Source organism: Triticum urartu, chromosome 1A (assembly GCF_056163025.1).
Source record: "Triticum urartu cultivar PI428250 chromosome 1A, HENAU_Tu73, whole genome shotgun sequence".
In the NCBI taxonomy this organism is placed as follows: Eukaryota; Viridiplantae; Streptophyta; class Magnoliopsida; order Poales; family Poaceae; genus Triticum; species Triticum urartu.
In genome coordinates, this window is record NC_141873.1 from 7,648,459 (window position 1) to 7,667,815 (window position 19,357).

Here is a 19,357-nt window from a genome sequence, read left to right on the forward strand (position 1 = left end):
CAGTTAACTTCTGGATTTGTTTGAGGTCTGTTGGGGTAGCCAACTATGACAAAGCTCGGATTTTGGCTGGATTAGCTTCAATACCTCTACTGGAGAAATGAAACCCAGGAGCTTTCCGACTGGTACGCCGAAAACGCATTTTTCCGGATTGAGCTTGATGTCGTATGTTCGGAGGTTGTCGAATGTGAGCCTCAAGTCGTCTATCAAAGAGTCGACGTGTTTGGTTTTGACGACCACATCGTCTACGTATGCCTCTACTGTTTTGCCGATTTGTTTCTCCAGACATGTCTGAATCATGTGCTGATATGTTGTGTCGGCGTTTTTGAGCTCAAAAGGCATTGTGTTAAACCAGAAGGGACCGTATGGTGTGATGAATGCCGTTGCGGCTTGGTCGGACTCCGCCATCTTGATTTGGTGGTAACCGGAGTATGTGTCGAGGAAACACAATGACTCGTCTCCTGCGGTAGCATCAATGATTTGATTGATGCGTGGGAGGGGGAAGGGATCTTTTGGGCAAGCTTTATTGAGGTCTTTGAAATTGACACAAAGGCGCCAGGATTTGTTCTTCTTTGATACCATCACCAGGTTTGCTAGCCAGTCTGGGTGTTTTATTTCTCTGATGAATCTGGCCTCCAATAACTTGGCTAGTTCCTCTCCCATGGCCTGTCTCTTAAGTTCGGAGAACACTGAAGAGCTTGCTTGACCGGCTTAAATCCCTTTAGGATATTGAGGCTATGCTCGGCCAGCCTACGTGGGATTCCTGTCATGTCTGAGGGATGTCAGGCAAATATGTCCCAGTTCTCGGGCAGGAACTCTCATAATGCGGTGTCCACAGCGGAGTTTAACTGTGCCCCGATGGAGGCTGTTTTTGTATGGTCCGTTGGGTGGACTTGGAATTTGACTATTTCATCTGCTGGTTTAAAAGAGGTGGACTTCGATCTCTTGTCGAGTATCACGTCGTCCCTGTCCACCATGGAGCGTAGCGTGGTTAATTCCTTGGCCGAGAGAGCTTCGGATAATGCCTCGAGGGCCAATGCGGCTGTTTTGTTTTCGGCGTGGAGCGTTGTGTCCGGATCACTGGCGAGAGTGATGATTCCGTTGGGCCCGGGCATTTTAAGCTTCATGTACCCGTAATGGGGTACGGCTTGGAAGATTGTAAACGCCTCCTGTCCTAAAAGAGCGTGATAGCCACTTCTGAACGGGGCCACTTGGAATGTTATTTCTTCGGACCTGTAGTTATCCGGTGTGCCGAATACCACGTCTAGTGTGATTTGCCCAGCACAACGTGCTTCTCAACTGGGGATAATTCCTCTAAAAGTTGTGCTACTTTGCTCGATGCGGTTCCAGTCTATTTCCATCTTTTGAAGAGTTTCCTCATAGATGAGGTTTAGTTCGCTGCCGCCGTCCATGAGTACTTTGGTGAGTCGAAAGCCGTACACGATTGGACTGAGGACCAGTGCGCCTGGTGCTCGGGCTATTCGGAATTTAGGTTCGTCACTGGCATTGAAGGTAATAGCCGTGTCACTCAATGGATTTATTGCTGCTACGTGGCAGATTTCGGCCATGCCGCGGAGTGTTCGCTTGCGCCTATTATTTGACGCGAAGGTCTCAAACATTGTTAACACCGTATTTTTATCCACGGGATGGTGGTCTGTGGTATTTGGGATAAGAAGATCCTCACCACTTTTTGCCACCTGCCGGAGTATCCAACATGCTCTGAGGCTATGCTTGGTATTATATCCGCTGTACTATGAATTTTGCAGGGTTCGTTGAGCCATCCCTCTAGTACGGTTCCATGCCCTGTAGAGGGTTTTTGTTTCTTTACAACTGGCTCGGGGTGTCTTATGATAGTGCACCCTTTTACTTCAGACTGGGTGTATATTCAGAGCCGGATTATCCCAAAATTTCGTTTCGGTTTTCCAGGCGCTTTCCATCTCACAGTACTTTCGTACTATGGACGCCAAGTCAGCGAAGCGTGATATGTCACGGCGACTTGGGCGTTAAGGATTCCCTTGTCCATGCAATTATTGCAGAAAAGTGAGACTGCATCTTCCAGGTGACAGTCCTTAACCTTGTTCAATACAACGAGGAATCTGGCCCAGTAATGATGTACTGTTTCATGGGGCTCTTGCCTGATGTGGGAAAGATCGTTTATGCTTGGGTGGGTGGGTGGAATTGAATTTGAACCCTTACCCGATCTGGGATCCAGGGGCTGAGGAGTTCCCAATTTTGGAAGTTCCGGTTCTGGGGTGCTACCCGATAATCCTGGCCCGCTGCCTGACTCTAGTTCAGGGATTGGATGTTGTCCTCCCGCGAACGGGCGTCCGGCTCGGAGAGCTCGGGAATCCGGACATAGTTGGTCCTCAAGATAGAGGAAAGGTCGCCGCATTGTTCCTCCACCACTGCAATATGATGGGTGACCGTTGGAGAGTTAATCTCCCTTTGATCGGGTTTAAGCCCAATCCGATCATAGTCCGTAGCGACTCCCAAGGCGGCGATGCGATCCAAGAGCTCGTTTAAGGAGGCGAGCTCCATTGGATCCATCTGTTCGGCGAGTGCCGATTTGACGTGGAGGCTGTTTTCGATGACCCGAGAAGCCATCGTCGGCGCGGCGGCCGAACAGGCGGTCATGATGAAACCGCCTAGCCGGAGAGTTTGGCCGACAACCAAAGCTCCCCTAACAGTAGTACCGTCTTTAAATACGAGACCAGACATCCTTCCTTCTGGCGACGGCACAGAGGAACTCTCAATGAAAGCACCAATGTCGGTGTCAAAACCGGCGGATCTCGGGTAGGGGGTCCCGAACTGTGCGTCTAAAGCGGATGGTAACAGGAGGCAGGGGACACGATGTTTTACCCAGATTCGGGCCCTCTTGATGGAGGTAAAACCCTACGTCCTGCTTGATTTATTCTTGATGATATGAGTATTACAAGAGTTGATCTACCACGAGATCGAAGAGGCTAAACCCTAGAAGCTAGCCTATGGTATGATTGTATGTTGTCCTACGGACTAAAACCCTCCGGTTTATAGACACCGGAGGGGGATAGGGTTACACAAGGTCTGTTTTAAGGGAGAAAATATACATATCCGTATTGCCTAAGCTTGCCTTCCACGCCAAGTTGAGTCCCATCCGGACACGAGACGAAGTCTTCAATCTTGTATCTTCATAGTCCAACAGTCCGGCCAAAGAATATAATCCAGCTGTCCGGAGACCCCCTAATCCAGGACTCCCTCACCCGGCTCGGGGTTCGGCCGGACCAGGCAGAGGGAGCGTGGGGAGGGGCGGGAACCCTCGTTGATGACAAGGGCGCCGCTGCGGGTGCGGCGCCGGAGCAGCGTCTTCTCCGGCTCCGGCTTGACGGGGCGGAGCGCCGGTTAGCCGGAGCAGACGGAGCCGGAGCTCGACGACAAGGACGCCCTTGGCTCCATTCGCCGTGGCGTCCAGGAGCTCCCACGGCGGCGAGAGAAGGACGGGCGAGGCGGGTACTCGAGGCGTGGCAGTTGGCGGTCTCGATGTAGTCGAGGACGGCCTCGAGCGTGCGGCCTAGCACGCCCCACCACTCGCGCTGCCCGTCGGCGTTGACGTGACCGCGGGGGATGACGCCGTTGGTGGAGGCGATCTGTTCTTCACGGTGGCGCGTGAAGTACATGGTCCACATCGTGTGGTTGTCTGCGGCGTACCTCGACTTGTTCCGCTGCTCCGGCGGCAGGGACGAGCGGATGCGGGCGATCTCGGCCCGCCGTGCCGCCCTTCGGGCACCGGTGGCGCTCAGCCTCCACGTACCCGGCACACGCATGTTCGGGGGCGCCGGATACTCGGCCTCATAGAGGAGGCACGCCTCTGGCTCTTGGAGATGGCGGCGGCCGAAGCCGTTCGTCGCCGCGCCGTCGCTAGGGAACCTCTCAACCATGTGCTCGTCGCTACGATTGCGTGAGGACATATTTCCCTTCTTGAAAACGCTGCTGCCGAAGAAGTCGACTTAGTTTTATTACATATCTTCTAATGGTTTGACCATGGTTGCCTTTGTTTTATATTCTACTGAATAATTAATAAATATGGTTTTGTGCATCACAATGATGCAGAGGTTAACCTACGTTTAAATAAAATCAACCTAGTGTCTAGCAGTATTCTCCAACAGAAACTACAATCCATCATTTTTCTTTTGCACATCTTCCCCATCTAATTTCCGTGTTGATGATTGTACTAGTTGATTTTACTCTACACTTGTCAGCCTGTATAACTAGTTGATTTTATTGCACGCAATAGGAAGGAATGTAGTGCATATAGGTAAGTCTGTAGCAATCCTTTTTTTATAAATATTGTACTACTAAAGTAAGTTGTGAAGACTAATTGCTATTCAACACTTTGATGGCAATGCTAAGGAGTTGTGTGAAAATCTTGAATGATCTGCTTCTTGTATCTGATTCTAAATAAATAGTATACGTTAGATTTTATTGTAAAGATCAGCTGCTTCTATCCTTATACTCCAGCATCTTCCTTTCTGAAAGTGTGTTCAATAAATATTTCTCCACGAAAATGAACTTAAGTGGACAGAAAATATTGTGCAGCTGTTCACTACAAAGGATATTGTGCAACTATCCATTCAGAAGAAAAAATATGTTCTACAAAACATAACTCTGTCTAAATTTAGCCAGTTAAGATCCCATCTGAGATGGTTAAGTACAACAGCCAAAATTGCGTTGCTTGTACGATCCTGGTTACTTTAGCCATTATTAGGGTACATGGAGTATAACTAGACAGTTTCAGCGCCTCTTCTTGTCTGCTTTTGCATCACCAGATTTCGATGGGCAACAGGTAGATAAACACGCCAACAAAGGAAACAACAGATGCCAACGTCCCATATTTCCCAACAATGCTCTGCAGATGAATGGTTGATCCGTCAGTCGCTAAATGACGGTTGATTCAGGCTTCCTATTTGGATGTAATACTAGATAAGTTGGTCCAAGAACAGAGTATAGTGAAACTACCTTAGCCTGAAAAGTTCCATGTGCCAAATTAAGGTGGATACCAATGAGTGAAGTGTCAGCACCAAAGATATAGCATATCCAAATATTAGAATCATGAAAGGTTTCGTTTTGAACTGAATGCAGCGATATGATAACTAACCAATTCAAATTTCTGCTGCGGAGGTTTCTCAGCAAGAATATCAAATGGAAGGACGGGCGTAGAATATGCCTCCTTCAATAAAGAAAAAGAAGCTATTAAGTTCAGGGAACATAATATTAGAAAATAGCACAGCACATAATGAGAATGAGCAGAAAATATTCAGCTTCTCACCAGTCACATGTTCTACTAACATATAAAACAATCAGAATCCTGATTGATTTTTGGTACAGTGTGACCAATTATCTGAACATGCCAGTTGAGTTTTCTAGTCAGACATAAAGCTTTCACCGCATGAGTCGCATAAACTGGAACAAAGCTAGATTGCAGCCTTCATGACTCAAGATGGCAACGGAGACGAAACCCATCGGGTTTTGCCTTCCCAAACCCATCCCCACGAAAAAATCATAAACCTGTCCCCGTCCCCATCACCGTGTGCGGGGCTAGTTTTATGCCCGTCCCCTAAACCATCGGGTTTCGGGGAACCCACGGGGAACCCACGATAAAATCAAAATATTTAAACAAACATAGTGGCGACAAAGAATAACACTTTAGCAGCAAAACAGGCACATTTCAACAGCATAAATTAAGTAAATTTCAACAAAAAACAATAGTAGATGGTTCAACAGCTATATAAGTTCTGAAATAGAACTTATAGTTCACAAATCACTTTAAAGTTGGAATCATCATGGCATCTTTCACATCTCCAAGCCTCCAAACGCCCATCTTCAAATCTTCCAATGCCAAATCAAAGTGCCAAGTACTAGGGAAGATCAAAACTCGCTCAAGCTAAAGTTAAACATGAGAAAAATATGCAGATTAGTATATGAAATTTGCAAGTACTTGTACTTCACCTGCATTCCCTCTTGAATGTCTTGAAGACAACTTCAAAAGCTTTGTCCTTATTCATTGTCAGCATCTATGAGAATCAAATAAGTAGTAATGAACATCTTATGAAACATTGCAGCAAGATAATGATAAACTTTATGATGATATGTAAAGAAAGACACACCTTTATATTTGTTTCTTATCCAATCTTGTGAACACATCAAGGCCTCTTAGATTTCGGGGGTAAGATGACTACGGTGATAATAAAAATAATGTAATTTCGCGGGTATTGCCGGGTTTCGGCTTCGGGGACTACCGAAACGGGTGTAAACCCACGAAACGTGTCGGGTTGTATAATGTGCCCAACAACAGCCCCGCGGGGATGAAAAGATGCCCATCCCCGTCCCCTAATAAGGTAAAAAAAAATGGGGACGCGGGTTTCGGGGCCCCATTGCCATCTTGAACCACCTCCGTCGAGAGCCGCGTGACGGCCACCTCCGAAGCGCGGCTGCAGCCCATCCATGGTGTCCGTCTAGAGCCTTACGATGGCCACCGTCAAGCCGGGAGCACGGGATCCACACCTCCGACGGGCAACGAGCAGTGCCAACCCTCCTCGTAGTCTGATGAGCCACCGTGGGTTCACCGGCCACAGTCCTGTGGCTCCCGCTTGATCGGGGGATGAGCCAGCTAGCCCGAGGTGAACTGGACGATGCGTGCACGCCAAGTGACCACGGCACCGGCTGGTCTCTTAGGCCAACTACCACGCGTGCAGGCAGTGCCGTTTCACCATGTGTCCGCTGCGGCTGTTGATGACCTCCCGCATCAATCTGCCGGTCGGCTGGATACGGCGACCCTGCGATGCACACATTGGGAGGAGGTGAGCGGGCCGTGGTGGGGAGCAGGAGCAGCTGTGGTGTGAAAGGATTGCCGCTTCCAACGCAAATCACACCAAAATCCCTCATATGGGCTTACTGCAGTTCACTTCGCCATTCTTTTGCAATGTTTTTTGATGATTCTGTGATCCTGACCAACCACTTCTGTTTAATTCGATACAGTCCTACAAGACTCAAGATGACAACGGGGACCAAGGTTTTGGTTACCGAATGAGGTAATTTTACCGAGGGGGACTGATAAATGTGGTTACCATGGTTACCGAGAAATACCGACAAATACCGAGAATATTTCGAGCGAATTTTATAGTTGAATTTTGAATTCAAATAAGAAAATGAACGAATATTCAAACCAGAGACCTCTCAAAACAGGAACTAGGTTGCTACCAACATGCCATAACCAACTTTCATTGCATTAATTAGACCCTACATACCTTACTGTAAATCGAGTGTTTAAATTCAAAAATTTCAAAAAAATGGTATTTTTTGCTCGGTATGACGATTTACCGAGGGGCACGGAAATACGTGGTAACCATGGAAAATCTTGAAATTTCGACTGGTAACCAAAACCTTGACGGGGACGAAACCCATCGGATTTTGCCTTCTCAAATCCATCCCCACGAGAAAATCGTAAACCCGTCCCCGTCCCCATCACCGTGTGCGGGGATAGTTTCCCGCCCGTCCCCTAAACCCATCAGGTTTCAGGGAACCCACGAGGAACCCACGAGAAAATCAAAATATTTAAACAAACATAGTAGCGACAAAGAATAACATTTAAGCAGCAAAACAAGTATATTTCAGCAGCATAACTTGAGGAAATTTCAACAAAAAACAATAGTAGATGGTTCAACAGCTATATAGAGTGTATTTCAGCAGCATGATACCACATTTCAGCAACAAAGATGATTAGATTACAGCAACAAGGATGATCGTATTTCAGCCATACATGGTTCAGCAACATGTGCAATTACACAAGTTCTAAAATAGAATTCTTGGTTCACAAATCACGATCACAAACGAGACGGAGCAAGCGATACTGGCCACCCAGCGAGGGGTTGGTTTGGCCTTCGATGTTGGGGTGGGGGGCTCGGTAGCTTTGGGTTGGGCCGCGTAGGATCAGATATTGGTAAAAAAAATGTATTTTGTCGGGTTTGCCGGGTTTCGGGTTCGGAGACTACCGAAACGGATGCAAACCCACGAAACGTGTCGGGTTGTATAATATACCCAACAACAGCCCCGCGGGAATGAAAAGACGCCCATCCCCGTCCCCTAATAGGGTAAAAACCCGCGGGGAAGCGGGTTTCGGGGCCCCATTGCCATCTTGATTCATGACAACGCGGCATTTGATAACTGCGGGAGAACCCTGAAACTTGCCCTGCGCTTTGGTCTCCACTCTCCAAGACAGTTGTGGGATGTCGTTGAACCGCTGGCCATACAAACAGAAGGTACATACCAAAGCGACTTTGCCGCTCAATCCAAAATTACACTTGCAAGTAACTCCACCAAACAAAACATACCAAGGGATTAGTTTCATAAGAGTAGTAGAACTTTAGAAGAAAGCAAATGCAAAGATGAAAATATATCATTTCATGTCAGCTATAAATAGACATACATCATGAAGACCCCCTTCCATCATCCATCCTTCACATATTTAGAGTGCAAGCATCCAAACTAAACAGTCAAGCGTAACCACAAATCCACCATGAAGATCTTCTTGGTCTTTGCCCTCCTGGTTGCCACAACGATCAGCACCACCGGCACTGCGCAGCTTGACCCTAGCGTCCATGACTTAGAAAGGCCACACCAATCATTTCCACAACAGCAGCCACTTCCCCCGCTACAACCATTCCCGCCGCAAGAGCCATAACAACCATTTCCGTTGCAGCAACCACAACACCTGCAACAACAACCACTTCCCCAACAACATCTATTTCCGCAGCAACCGCCACAACAACAATTTCCACAGCAACAACAAACATTCCCGCAACCTCATCAACAACCACAATTCCCGAAACAACAACCATTTACACAACAACCATAACCGTAAGAGCAACCATTGGCACAGCAACAACCTTGTGTAGAGGAAAGACAACGACTGAACTTGTGCAAGGAATTCCTCTTGCAGCAGTGCAACCCAGAGGAGAAGGTGTCGTCACTCCATTCGGTGATCCCGTTCCTCTGACCAAAGACCTCGCAACAGAATAGCTGCCAGTTGAAGCGACAAGAATGTTGTCGCCAACTTGCACATATCCGTGAGCAGTCTTGATGCCCGGCCATCCAAAGCCCTGTGCATGCCATCATTGTGCAACAACAACAACGACGACAACAACAACAGGTTGATAGAGGTTTCGGCCAGCCTCAACCCACCACAGTTGGGCCAGGGAATGCCCATGCAACCTCAATAGCCACTGGGCCAGGGCTTTATCCTACCTCAGCAACTAGCCCAGCTTAAGTTGGTTAGGTCACTTGCGATTCAGACCCTACCTATGTTATGCAACGTGCATGTCCCGTCTGATTGCTACACCATTACTGCATATTTTGGTAGCATGACTGCCTGCAGCTGTGGACAATGAAATGACAAGAGTTGTACTACCACACAGGTGGACCTTCATTGTTTACTCGATTGGACAATCGGTGTAGCAATGAAAAAAAATGTTGTGCACCATCATATGTGCGACTCCAACCAGTACAAGTTCAAACTTTGGAATAAAGGCAAACAAAATTATTGTTTGCACAACATTGCTTGTTCATTGTGACTTTCATGGGATGTTTAGCTGTTCAATCCTAACCACAACCTCAATCATCTACATTAACTACTTGTTCATGTAGAATTAACAAGTGTGAAACTTGAGTTCAACTGAAGTACCAGTAAAGTGAGGCTTAAGGAGTTATGGCTAATTGCACCATGTGTGGTTAACCTTGGCATGGATGTTCACTTTAGTAGCTACAATTGCAAACAGATAAGCAGTTCCAAAACTTGGCACCAAGCTTGCAAATATGGTGCTAGCCACGACGGAACGGGATGGCTTGCATAGATGTGGCCAGTGGGTCACACCCAGGCCCGGCCCTGAGGGGGGGCAGGGGGCGGCCACCCCGGGCCCCCAACATCCAGGGGCCCCTCCCCAAGTGTGCTGCCTACAGGTTAGTAAGAAACTATGGGCCGTGGCCCAGTCAATGGCAAACATAGCGATTCTTCCTATTCCTTGACGAAGCAATCCCAGATCCTACGCCGTTCTTTTCGCGATAATAAATACGGCAACAGCATCATGTTCCTTTTCTCGTAATGTCATTCCTAATTCTGATCCCTAGCTCGCCGTCTCGTCGATGCCGATTTCTGTTCCTGGGGCCGGTTCAGTACTCGGTACGCGAAGCCGCTTTGCTCTCTCGCCTTCAAGCACTGAGCATGCAGACACACACATCGCTGATTCGCCGATTGCTACAGCCAGATGCGAGTCCACATCGCGTCATCGGCTCATCGCTGAAGGCCCTACAACCAAAGCTGATTGGATCCATCCAAGGTAGTACGCTATATTATTACTGTTCCCCAATCTCTGCTCCCTGTATGTTTAGTACTCTCTCCGTAAAGAAATATAGGAGCGTTTAGATCACTAAAATAGTGATCTAAACACTTTTATATTTGTTTACAGAGGGAGTACTTACTATTACGTAATTTATTCTTCGGATATATGATGCATAGTTGGCACCGATCAACCTTTCATTCCATTAGTGTGTGGATGACTTGATACAGTCAGAGATGTTCTCTTGATAAAATTTTCAAGAGTAATACTAGTGCTTCATTGAACTCAGATGGTGAATTACAATAGTTGTTGTGGAGTAAGAGGAACAAATTGATGGGAATTCTGAATCAGAACAGGAGGAAATGTTGACATCAATACCGGTGATAAAAATGTAAGTTCTCCTGGGATTACAGTTATTTCAACAGGTGCACATATATACACAATCTGCTAGTGTTGATGCACATCCAGTTTTGCTTTTTTAACTAAAGATTATGAAAATCGCTTTCTCAGATGGTGCAATGTATACTATTGTGTTTTTCTAGCACACGAGGGAAGTCAATTTTTATCCTAATGCTTCTATAATCTAAAGCTTATCATCTTATTTACAATAAAGTTAAAATTATTGAAGAACTATTTGAGATAAACGATGACTCAAGAGATTTTAAATAGTTTGCTAACACTATGCATCAGCACGAATTTACTGGAAGAGATTGACGTCGACCCCTTCATAAGTGACTTTGCATTGAAGACTGTCATAATTTTTAAAAGGCAACATGTATAATTATTTGATATATTAGAAAAAAAATGTATTTTTTATATGTATATTGTTTGGATGCATTTAAGCGTTTATTCATAAAATTTCATATACATACATAGTCATTATTATTACAATATTGTTTATACTAAGGGCCCCAAGTTTTGGTTTCGCCCTGGGCCCCCAATATCTCAAGACTGGCCCTGGTCACACCTGTTAGTAGAAAGGTAAAATTGACAAAACAAAAGTGGTACTGGAACAGGAGACCCCAATATAGCCAACACGACAAGGAAGCCATTGCCCCAATTCACGTTTTGATGTATATAAAGTAATGATAAAAGGGTAAATTGTGACATAAAGGAACATGCCCGCGGGGTTTAAATGGCACATAGTAAGTGCGGCCCATTTTACACATGTTATTGTTTTTTTGTAAAAAGTACGTAAAATATAATGACAATAATACAAACAAAGTTCAAATATTTGTGTGCTACAAATATTATACAAAGACATAAGATAACTTATTTAGAAAATATTGGGGTAACTTTTAAAATGTTCATCTATTATTTAAATATCATATAATTAATATAATATTGACAAAATATGAAAATGTTTGTATAATTTAGAATAAAAATAAATTTAATATTTAATATTAATGAATGTTATTTTTATTATACAAACATTTGAATAATTATATACACTTATAAATTATAGTTATGTTACCAAGAAAATGTTTGTATAATTATAATTTTTTATAATTATTCAGAATTTTTATTCTTATTTTTTTTATAATATTCACTCGTGGCTTATATTTAGATTACATAAACACTGTGAATATCTTGTATAATTTAAATACAAGCATGAACGGTTAAAATTATTAATATTGAATAAATTGAATATAACCCACAAGTGTATAAAATGTCTAAAAAAATGTAAATTCTTGTATTCACTGAAAATTTTAAAAGCTTGTATTTAGTAGACGTTTCTTAATATAATTGATATGTGAATAATGAATGTTTTTAAAAATTACATGATTTTAAAAAATATTTTATTTTCTTGGATGATATTTATAACACATGAATATTTGAACTTTATTTTTTATTGTTGTCATTATAATTAACGTACTTTTTACAAATTTCAAAAAACAATCAAGAAACTAAGATGTGCAAAAGGGCTGGGATGACTGCAGCTCATTTAAACTCCACGAGAATGGAGAGCAGCGATTCAGTGCCCAGGCTCATCTGCACCCTCGATAAAGAAAAAAAATTCAAAACAAATAGTAGAAAATTTTAAATTTTCTGTTTTTTGCATGGTAGATAATTTGGTGCGTGAGATGCGCTCCAAATTTTAGATCATTTGGACATCTGAGTTGCTCTCAGAAAAAATATAAATTTGGGATATGTATTTTTTTTACTATTGATGCATTGTTCTGACTCAATTTGTCGTTTTTGCTAAGAGCTACTAATATGTCCAAATGATCTAAAATTCGGAGCGCACCTCACGCACCAAATTATCTAACGTGCATAATTTTTGTATTTTCTTGAATTATTTATGAAATGTTTTGTTGACCGGGTGTAGATGAGCCTTGGCTCAGGAATGGATTTTTTTTCCGAAAAGGGGGTATCGCCCCAGCCTCTGCATCGGAACGATGCATACGGCCAATATTATTAATAAGCAAAAGGTTCAACAAAAGTCTCCAAGTCTCGAACAAAGAAATACAAAAAAAGGCTCACGAAGAGCAAAGCAGAAAAAAGAAAGGCCACAACCGGCTGGCAAAAGGTAGGAGCACTACATGCCTATCCTATTACACGACCGTCATCCAAACCGGTTGAAAATGTCCCGTGCTACCATCTCCCATCGGGTAGACCCAGTAACCAAACGCTCCATGGCCACCATCGTTGTGAGTAGCGACCACATACGGATCAACGCAGTAGTTCTGAAGATAACCTGCAAAAAATGAATGTTTGTTGTTCTGTTAAAGACCAAATCATTTCTGCAGTTCCAAACTGCCCACAATAAAGCACATACTCCCACACGAATGTGTCTCGCTGTAGCAGTATCTATCCCATCAAGCCACGTCCCAATAACGTGTTGATAGAAGTCAGTGGAGTAATGTTGAAAGTTATGTGAACCGACCGCCACCTAATTTTTGCCAGAGGACAGTCAAGAAAGAGGTGTTTGACTGATTCATGTTGGTCACACAAACTACATCTTGTAGATCCTGTCCAATTGCATTTTACCAAATTATCCTTTGTTAAAATAACTTGTTTATGCACAAACCACATAAACACTTTGATTTTCAAAGGTACTTTAACTTTCCAAACATGTTTCGATCTAGGAATCATGCTAGAGTTAATCACATCCAAATACATGGATTTAACCGAGAACTCTCCATTCTTAGTTAGTTTCCAGTATAATTTATCGGGTTGTTGAGACAACTGGATGTCCATCAATCTTCTCACAAGATTAAGCCAGGCTTCCCACCGGTTACCCACTAGCGTCCTCCGGAATTGAATATTGAGTGGAGTGGATTGAAGTAATGTTGCGACGTAAGCGTCTTTATGCTGAACAATGTTATACAAAGAAGGATATTGGAGTGCTAGGGGCGTCTCCCCCAGCCACGTATCCTCCCAGAACCTCGTAGCAGTACCGCTTCCAACGATGAACCTTGTCCTATTGAAAAAGAGTGACTTAACTCTCATCAGTCCTTTTCAAAAAGGCGAATCAGTCGGCCTCACTGTCACTTGGGCCAAGGTTCTAGAGTGGAGGTATTTGTTTCACAAAATCTGAGCCCATGTGGCCTCCGTCTCGACAGAAAGCTTAAACAGCCACTTGCTAAGGAGACATATGTTCTTCACTTCCAGGTTCTCAATACCTAGACCCCCTTGGTCTTTCGGCCTACAAATGATATCCCATTTAGCATGTCTGTATTTTTGCTTCAGTTCATCACTCTGCCAGAAGAAGCGTGATCGATAAAAGTCTAACCTCTTCCGGATTCCAACCGGTACCTCGAAAAAAGAGAGAAGAAACATGGGCATACTCGTGAGGACCGAATTAATAAGAATTAGGTGTCCTCCGTATGACATCAGCTTGCCTTTCCAGCAACTCAATTTCTTCTCAAAACGGTCCTTAATGCACTTCCATTCTCTGTTGGTCAACTTACGATGGTGAATTGGTATACCTATATACGTGAAAGGTAAAGCCCCCAATTCACAGCCAAACAATTGTTTGTATGCATCTTGGTCATCATTAGCTCTCCTGAAACAGAACAATTCGCTCTTATGGAAATTAATCTTTAACCATGTCAATTGTTTGAATAAGCATAACAGTAGCTTCATGTTTCACGCTTTTGCTAAATCGTGCTCCATGAAGATGATAGTATCATCGGCATACTGTAGAATGGATACACCTCCGTCAACTAAGTGCGGGATGAGGCCACCTACCTGACCCGCATCCCTAGCCCTTCCTATGAGAATTGTCAACATATCGACCACTATGTTGAATAGGATAGGTGACATCACATCTTCTTGCCTCAGCCCTTTGTGTGTTTGGAAATAGTGACCTATATCATCATTCACTTTAATCCCAACACTCCCTTTTTGCGTAAAAGAGTCTACCTGGTGTCTCTAGGCCTGATCAAAACCTTTCATATGCAAAGCCTGTTGAAGGAAGGGCCATTTGACCTTATCGTATGCTTTCTCAAAGTCCACTTTGAAAACAACTCCGTCCAGTTTTTTCGTGTGGATTTCATGGAGCGTTTCCTGCAGGACAACAACCCCTTCTAGGATGTTTCTGTCTGGCATGAAAGCGGTTTGGGACGGCTGCACTACAGAGTGCGCAATTTGCGTAAGCCTATTCGTCCCAACCTTGGTGAAAATTTGAAACTGACATTAAGAAGACATATAGGCCTGCACTGCTCAATACGAACGTCCTCTGTTTTCTTAGCGAGTAGATTTATCGTTCCAAAATTAAGTTGAAACAACTGAAGTTGTCCAGAGAATAGATCATGGAACATCAGAAGCAAATCCCCTTTGATAATATGCCAACATTTTTTGTAAAACTCCGCCGGAAAACCATCCGGCCCTGGAGCCTTATTGTTTTTCATTTGTGAAATGGCCTCAAACACCTCTTTCTCCATAAATGGGGTAGACAAAATCTCATTCTCGTCTGACGCAAAGTTGAGGGACATCCTCAACCCTGGACTCATCTAAGGACACAAAGTTATCCTCCGAAGGCCCAAACAAGTGCTTATAGTAATTGGTGATATACACTTTCAGATTCTCTTGTCCTAAAATTGTCCCTTCGTCCTGCTCTAGCTGAAATATCCTCTTCTTGCGGTGTTTTCCATTTGTAATCATATGGAAGAACTAAGTGTTATCATCCCCTTGGACGATTTTGCAAACCTTAGCTCGCAGCGCCCACTTCAATTCCTCCTCCCGAAGTTCTTTCAGTCTCAACTCCGCCTCCACCTTAGTGTCCAGCTCTCTGGTATCTAAGATAGTGAACTCGGCTTTTAAATCTAGGGATTGAATAAGAAAAAGGAGCCTTTCCTTCTCAGCCTTATAAATGCCATGCGTATGTTTAGCCCATCCACGAAGGAATCTTCACAGGTGCCTAATCTTATTCTGCCACCTTTCAACAGGCGACCTTCCTCCTGAATTTTTTTGCCCATTCTCTAGCAATCAAATCAAGGAACCCTTCTCTATCAAACCACGATAATTCGAAAGAAAAGGTGTCCTTATTTCCCACATGGGTCGGATCGCCAGAGTCAACAAGCAACGGGGTGTGGTCCGAAATTGCGCGTGATAACGCCTGGACTGTTATGAGTGGGAACTTCTGTTCCCATTCGATGCTAGCTAGGACACGGTCCAACTTCTCAAAAGTCGGATTAGTTAACGAATTGGCCCAAGTGAATTTCCTACCAGACAGCTAGATCTCTCTAAGATCCAAGCTTTCGATTATAGTATTGAACATAAATGGCCATCTGCCGTCAAAATTCTCATTATTCTTCTCCACCTTCCTTCGAATAATGTTGAAATCGCCCCCAACGAGGATAGGGAGCTGTTCGCTACCACAGATGCGGACAAGATCGGCCAAACAATCTGGCTTAAGTTCGGGCTGCGCGACACCATATACCGCCACTAAAGCCCGGTTAAACCCATCTGCCTTTGATTTGACCCAAAACTTAAGCGCAAACTCTCCCATGACCACACTCCAAACTTCCAACGAGTCACACTTAACCCTGAGTAGAACCCCTCCTGACCTTCCTCTCGGAGGTAAGCAGTGCCAGTCGAAGTCAACACCCCCCGATAACGTGCTAAGAAATGGGGGGGGGGGGGGTGAAATTATCCCTTCTAGTCTCGGACAGGGCAATAAAATGCAGTTGATATTCAATAGATGCTTCCGCGAGAAACCTTCTTTTAGCCAAGTCTTTAAGACCTCCACTATTCCAAAAAATTCCTCTCATATTTCATCATGAAATTTTTTAGAGGTACGGATCCTAGAACTTCTACGCACAGCCGAAACTGGATAAACCTTCCGTTTCCATTTCCGCTTAGGCTTATTCTGATCCTCCCGCCGCTCCTCAGAACCGGGCTCTGGGGAGGTAACCTCCGGAATATCAACATGGCTCGAGGCCGTAGGGGACCTGACTCCCTCTAATTCTTCTGTCTCAGGAAGTGAAGGGGCAAGTGCTACCTCTTAAGCACTGCGTTGGTTTTCTCTTGAAGAGGAAAGGGTGATGGAGTAAAGCAGTGTACACTACTAGGAAAACCCTTATAGATAGACATTTAGTAGTAGCGTGAGTTATTTGACCCGCACTATTGCTACTTAGTAGTAGCGCGGGCAAAAAAACGCGCTACTGGTATGGCATAGTAGTAGCGCGGGCACAAAAAACCTACGCTGCTACTAAATGATTTCCACCCTGACTCCTCAACAAACAATAGTCATAGCGTGGGGTATAAAACCTACGCTACTACTAGATGAATAGTTGTAGCGCAGGTGGGACACACCGCGCTATTGCTATGCCACAAACCGTCCACTCCCACGCCACCCACCCGGATCCAGATCTAGATCGAGACCCCCTCCACCGGCAGCCTCCCGTCCCCCCTTGCTCAACCTCATCTCCTCTGTCAGAGCAACTGTTCCACTCTTTGAGATCTCAGCTCCCCATCCCCCTCCTCCTCCACCCCCGTCTTGCCGCTGCTAATCCTCCTCCTGCTGCTGCTGCTCGTGCAGGGGATAGGAGGCCACGGCGCCATCACCATCGCCACCCTGGACATGGACGTAGACATGGGGGTGGAGGCGGCGCAGATGGGCGCGGAATCGGTGGCGCACAGGCGGCTGCTGTCGGCGACCGGAGGGGTGCCCTACTACAACTGCCGCATCAGCACGACCGCCAACCCCTACACCCACGGCTGCGAGTCCATCACCCACTGCCGCGATGACGACCCTTCCTAGGTAACTACAATAGTAACTGATTGCCAAAGCTGCTGGATCCAGCGGGCGTCCGCTGCTCGTTTCGTGTGTGTTTTGCTTGCTGGGTCAGTATAGGATTGGTGCTCTTGGGTTTGTGTTTCACACCATTGTGTCGGTCTTTGGCCTATTGTAATTTACAAAGATGTTTGCTGTCTGCTGACGCATATGTTCATTTTCTTGATGCCTGAAAATTCACTAATTTTTTCTGGCACGCATCATGCTGGAAATTCACTAGTTTCGTTTTGATGAACAGTCAATAGTCTGGTCTCCTAATTCATGAGCAACCATTTTCAGGTTGTAAACAGAATCCAGAAATTACGGAAGACTGCTCAGCTTGAACCTACAGACTTAATTGATGTTTACTACGAGTCTGTAGACAACAGCAGCAATACACTTGAAGAAATTTTGCAGTCATAGGTCTATCGAATTGTTTCAGATAAAGTTTCCTGTTTCAGAGTCTGGAAGTTTTTTTTTACGAAAGCTATTATTATTGTGTGCAGGATCAGTGTATTAGGGACGTGCTTGGCAATTCACTAGTTCCAAAGGCAGCGGCAACATCAGATATGGTGAGCTTGGATTTTCAACCTTTAAAACCTATATCAGTCATCATCAAATCAATTTAAATTGCACATCCTACTAAACCACTTTAAATCGTTAATACGTTTTTTTGTTGAAGTATCTCAATAGTTTACTGTACACTGAAGTTATATAATTTCTTCTTTGGCAGACTCTGGTAATTGGCCTAATTAAATATTAAGTTTCACATCATAATAAACACCAAAGTTGGCCAGAGGTTGTATTGTTGGCCAACCTGAGAGCATAAGGAGCTGGGGCAGTGTTTGTGCTGTTACGTTTTGATCCTATCCTGTCACTACTAGAAAATAGCTTATAGATAGACGCTTACTAGTAGCGCGTTATATTAACCCACGCTACTGCTAATTACTAGTAGCGCGCTGTATTGTCCCCTCGCTACTAGTAAATATTACTGGTAGTATATGGCAAAAAATACACGCTATTAGTAATATCTCTCATGGGCAAGACGTACTAGTAGCGCATGTAGTAAAACCTGCGCTATTACTAGATGAAAAGCTATAACACAGGTGATACATCCCACACAACTGCTACCCCGATCCACTCCCACCCCACCGAACTCTCTTGTGAATATATATTACTTATAAAAGAGCAAACATTATCTTCTCTAAGTGCATCCCACAAAACGTACACGGATACATTACCACCGCATGATTAGTCTCACTAAACTCAATCTAACGGCTAGCCTTAACTGAATCTGTTCTCTGTGTGCACTTAGCAATTTACATTGACTGACCGTACTCCACCGTGGAGGAAAATATGAAAGTTCATGCCTGGTCAATTAGGAAACTATAATCACGAACACATCCTATTAAGAAACTAATCACGGGCACATCTAATTATTAGGAAACTAATCACAAACCCATCCTATTATTAGGAAAAAAATCACGCGCTCATCCTATTATTAGGAAAATAATTACGAGCCATCCTATTAGGAAATTACTTACGGACGCATCTAATTATTGGGAAACTAATCATGGATGCATCCTATTAGCTAACTAATCACGAAGGCATCTAATTATTAGGAAACTAATCGCCATCGCATCCTATCGTCTCCTATTAGGGAATCGTGATCGCGAGTCGCTAGCCGTCACCAGCCCACCACCCATGCGAGCCACAATGGGAGACACGCGAGAAGGAGGTGCGGCTTCCTCCGAACACACTTCTACTGACTGCA

General features: G+C 44.5%; 1 protein-coding gene and 2 pseudogenes across 1 annotated transcript; 2 read left to right on the forward strand and 1 right to left on the reverse strand.

The window, feature by feature from the left end:
* Nucleotides 1–4,764: 4,764 nt before the first annotated feature.
* Nucleotides 4,765–19,357, reverse strand: part of LOC147988238 (uncharacterized) — a 110,753-nt pseudogene continuing 96,160 nt past the window's right edge.
* LOC125512596 (gamma-hordein-3 pseudogene) lies at nucleotides 8,546–9,416 on the forward strand (annotated as a pseudogene).
* On the forward strand, nucleotides 17,269–18,219 carry LOC125513450 (uncharacterized; the record flags this gene model as incomplete). Its single annotated transcript, XM_087523506.1, has 3 exons — nucleotides 17,269–17,571; nucleotides 17,884–18,006; nucleotides 18,090–18,219. A coding segment is annotated over one exon (303 nt), but the record flags the coding sequence as incomplete, so codon positions are not given.